At 50.1% G+C, this 5,130-nt stretch overlaps 1 protein-coding gene across 1 annotated transcript in view; it reads left to right on the forward strand.

Moving 5' to 3' along the window:
* The first annotated feature begins 219 nt into the window (after positions 1 to 219).
* The window catches only part of klhl5 (kelch-like family member 5), a 32,091-nt gene continuing 27,180 nt past the window's right edge, over positions 220 to 5,130 (forward strand). Inside the window, exon 1 of the mRNA XM_079730951.1 lies at positions 220 to 982. Within this exon, the coding sequence (XP_079587077.1) occupies positions 336 to 982 (647 nt within the window). The 5' untranslated portion in view covers positions 220 to 335. The remainder of the gene's footprint in view (positions 983 to 5,130) is intronic.

The following is a 5,130-nucleotide window of genomic DNA, read 5'->3' on the forward strand; positions in this document are numbered from 1 at the left end:
CATATTTAGTAATAAATTTATGCGCAAAAGCCTTCGGCAACGGAATGCACATCTTTCTATTTCCATCTCTCTCTCTCTCTCTCTCTCTCTCTCTCTCTCTCTCTTAAAAGAGAAACATCAGAGCAGGCATGAAGGCAAGTCTGATGAGGCAAACGTTCATCTCCCCTGTCCCTCCTCCCCTCCCTCCAATATAGACTACTCGCTGCCTCGGTTCTCGGTTATCAGGCGAGTGCTGGTTGCCAAGGAGAGACGCACGTTTAACCACCGGTTTATCCCACGGAAGGTAGTTACAGCGGCACGGGCAGCCCCGCCATTTCTTCCCTCAAAACCTTGGGATGTCGAGTGGCAACTCGAGCTCTTCCTCCAGGAAGGAGTTCGACGTGAAGCAGATCCTCCGGATCCGATGGAGGTGGTTCGGTCACCAAACAGTTCCTACGCCTCTACACTCCCCGCCTCTACGAGAGTATTTCACCGGCGGGAGCGGAGCGAGCGACAGCCACGGAGACGGACCCTCGGTGAGCGGTTGCAGCAACGGGAACAGCAGACCTTCACTTAGTGGCTCTAGCGGTAACGGGAACACCATTCCCGTGAATTCCGGCACAGGGAGTCACAGCGGTCTTGTGGCGAGCGGCAGCGCGGGTTCAAATTTGTGTCACAGCAGCAACAACAACAGAAAGTTTGTGGATTCGTCGGGAGGTCGCCACGCGAAAGGATCGAAGGAGGGGGCGGCAGGCGGGAGCTCGTGTCCGCGGTCCGTCAGCCAGCCCGAGTGCCGGAGCTCCGCGGCGCTGTCTTGGATCGCCCCTCTATCGAACTCTCACTCCCGCCACAACACCAGCATGGAGCCCCGCGCCGAGGGCTCCGTGCCCCCGTTGTCGCCGCCGGAGCACGCTGCTCCTCTCGGGGCGGAAGAGGAAGTCGTGGCTCCGGTCATCGAGGAGATTAATAATAATCAGGCGGACACCGATACCAGCTCGTGCAGGTAGTAGATTATACAACTACTCAGGGAGCGGTGCTTTTACTGTGGGACAAAATAGTTGGCGCGTATGCCCAAACAATTTGATATAAATTCATCATAACTTTGAGTATAAGGAAAACATTCTAGACCTATTCAAGGAATTCTGTCAAAAATGCATTTAGTCATTTATTAGTCACCAAAATTAAACATAATTCAGGGTCGCCGATAGATCATTAACGTTGTATGGGACAATCATTTTGGACACACCATGGATAGGAGCACACACACACACACACACACACACACACACACACACACACACACACACACACACACACACACACACACAACACACGTATATATATGTGTATGTGTGTGTGTGTGTGTGTGTGTGTGTGTGATTGTTAGACTTCTATTTAATTAACTATTAGAGAAATTTCATTGATAGTTGTCATGAAGACAAAAACAAAGCACCTAAAGCTCTATGTGTACATTTGTTTTGCTGTAGATTATGGATCACATGCATTACATGACTTACACACGTAAACTAATAGAGGGTTTGAGTAAAGAAATAGAGAGCGAGAGAGGTTGAGGGAGAGATGGAGATTGAGAGAGAGGGAGAGGGATAGAGATTGAGATAAGAGAGACAGGGAGGGAGAGAGGGAGAATTGGGGAGAGAGAGAGAGAGAGAGGGAGACAGAGCTGTGCAGGATATGTGTACTGTCTAATGATGGAGCTCCGTGCATATGCTCTCTCTGCTACCAAGCCATACATCAGAAGATATCAATGATTCATAGGATGTTACTAACATGCTAACACACACGCACACATATAAGTCACCCACGCACACAGACACAACGGCACACACATAAGCACTATATACCTACCTATGGGTATTTGTCTTATTTTGTTTGGCTTTCAAGATTTATTCGTGGTTTGTGTGTCGATGAGCGCATAAAAGGGAGAATGGATTGCTAAAAATCGTTTTGAAATGTAGTTTTGACCTCATATATATACAGCCACATGGGAGTGTTGAAATAACCACACAGGAAATAAATTCCCATTTAACTAATATAGTACCAAAACACCTTCACAGATGTGTGAATGAGAAGCACACACATGCAGACGCACACAAACACACACACACAGACACACACACACACACACACACACACACACACACACACACACACACACACACACACACACAAACAAACAGTTCTCGGATACTCCAAGTACACACCACAGATGTGTCCATCAGCTGTGATGTGATGTAACAGCACTCCTTCAAGATGGTGCTCTGATCGAAATGGTTTCCTTTACCCGTGATGATGTGTGTGTGTCTGCGTCTGAACATGTGCATGTGGACATGATTGCATTCAGCCCTGCAGTGTACAATCCCACCCAGTCCTTGCGAACACGCAGTCCAGATCACAAACATGCTCCAAGACTGTGTGTGTGTGTGTGTGTGTGTGTGTGTGTGTGTGTGTGTGTGTTTGTGTGTGTTTGTGTGTGTGTGTGTGTGTGTGTGTGTGTGTGTGTGTGTGATCGTGCACGGGAATGCTTGCATGCTCCGTAGTCTATCGATCTATCACATGTGTGTCTGAGCAGCCTCGTGTGGATGAGGTTTCAAGCGCAGCGCTCCTAATGGAGGCCAGGGATGAGATGAGGCACACAGAGTCCTCGGAGCCAAGAGGCTCCCCCCCCCCCCCCCCCCCCGCTTGTCCCCCCCGTCCCGTCCCCTCGTCTGCCGTCCCTCTTACATGTACGCCATGTGGTATGTTTTGATTGGCTCTTCGATTGGTAAACATAAGGATTAATGTTACTGCAGGGTCGCCCATGTCGTCACGTTTAAACAGCGTCTGGGTTTCACTGACAGTAAACATCAGATTAAAGGAGGCTGCATAGAACATTCTGATCCTGCTGTGTGTTATTTGCATGCAGACATTGCCAACAATCTGCAATGGGCAAGGACATTCACACATAAACACATACACACGCAAATGCACACACATTGTACAATGTCCCTGTTGACTTTCTGCAGGGGTCAATTAGCAGTACCCAATTGTATCATTCCATCAACATGGCTCACCACACACACACACATACACGCCAAAGTGCACGCACACAAACTCACACAAGTGCGCTACACACACACACACACACAAACACACACTCCAAGGCACAAACGTACACACACGCACATACACACACACGCACACACACAAACCAAGGCACAAACGTACACACACGCACGCCATCCCCATTTCCTCAGTCACACACGCAGGGTGAGCGGGGCAGCCAGCGGTGTGTGTAGAGGGTTAAAGCAGAGGGAGGAACGTGGGGGGCATGGAGGGAGACATGGATGCTCTGGAGGTAATGGAGCGGCTGGTCCTCATTATCGTTTTCCATTGGAATCCAAACAGCAAGCATCCACGCACGCACACACACAGACACACACCCGACTCATTTACATTCAGCTTCCTGCTCAGAGGCAGACCGCGCCACCAGTTGTTTGTCTTGGAGCGACGGTTGAAGTTTAATACGTCTCCTTATAAAACTGAAACAACAAATACGACCGTTGGTGCGAGAATAACAGACTGGTAATACTTCAGAATGTTCTGAGGGTTTCTCTGCCGTGTCGTATTCCCTGCGGAGATGTAAGGAATGGTTTTACACGGCGCGCACCAGAAAAGTTGCCCAAGCACCGACACACTGAAATATCACCAGAATGGATGTTTTTCGTTGCTGCCCGTAGGTACTCTTGCTTCCTTCCTAATAAAAAGCTGAGGGTAGATGCGCTGTGGGTGCCTCAAAAACCTCGCAAAAAGGCAAGCATTCCCTCGGGCTCGGCACAATCCCGATTTTACAAAGCGTTTCACGAACGTAAAACACACCAATGCTGCACATTGGTGGATAGTAAACATGTGTGCCCGCGAGTGCGCGAGAGAGAGCATGTCACGGTGGTTTGTGGGAAATCCTTACTTTCCCTCTTAAGACATCACGGCGGGCTTTATTTATGTAGCTCTCCATCACCGTCATGCCGTCTCCAGGGGCCTCGCAGGACCCGAAAATGAGCCAAGGAAAATGGGGACGACCACGTCCAGCTGTAAATCCTCTGCCGGACCAGGGAGAGCACACAATGGAGAGCGAGAGAGGGCCGGTGAAGGGCCCTGAAAGTGGTTGTGCCATGGGGGGACAGTTAGCCACACAATGGGCACCGTGTGGACATTTACATCAGACGGCCCCCCGGGTAACACTGAACACTAGATGACTTCGGCGGGTCTAAGTCAAACGAACTGAGAGAGTAAAAGCGTTGCAGGAGGACCACGGTGAATGCAGAGCAGCGGCGCACAGCACGTCCCGTTTCCAGGACAACAACAAGCGCCATTGTTGGCTTGGCTACAGTACGCCGTTTCATTTTCCACATCGTCGTGAGCCAGGCTACGGCAGGCAGGCAGGCACACACGTGTAGCCAAGCCCACTTTTCCATCTTGGCGAATTGGGAGAGAGGCAGGACGGAATGAGTGGAGGAAACGGGAGAAGCTTGAGGTTTCGATACCACACAAATATCTCTCATGCCTGTTCTACCTACAGGACTGAAGTGGCTTCTTCAGTGATTTACCATTTCTCTCTCTCTCTCACACTCTCTCTCACACTCTCTCTCACGCTCTCTGTCCCTCTTCCTCTGTCCCTCTTACTCTCCCTACATCTCTCCGTTTCTGTTCCACCTCCAACGCACAGAAACAGTGGACTAGAAAATGATCTGTTTAGATTATTATTAAATATAATTGCAGGAGAGCTCCAGTGAGCAGGAAGTGGAGCGTCGCTTTGGGATACGTGATGGCTGACGAGTCACGGGGATAACCGTACATAAGCGCTTATCGTGGAGCAACACACATGCACACGTGCTGCATGCTAAGCTCAAACACAAATATCAACACACACACACACACGTCAGCTCAAACGGCCGACAGCCCCCGGCCTTAACGCCTCTGCCAGTTACCGGAGTGCACTGCGCCGCTCATTTCCTGTGTTGCTGTATGGATATAAAGGAGGCCGGGAGCCGTCGGGGAGCAGAGGGAACGACTGCCTGAGCTATGGGCCCGGCTCTCATGGAGCTGTTTAATTGGGAGACCCTTTTAGGGCAGGCTAAATTTATCTGGCCATTT

This window comes from Pollachius pollachius, assembly GCF_949987615.1.
Source record: "Pollachius pollachius genome assembly, chromosome: 2".
Taxonomy (NCBI): Eukaryota; Metazoa; Chordata; class Actinopteri; order Gadiformes; family Gadidae; genus Pollachius; species Pollachius pollachius.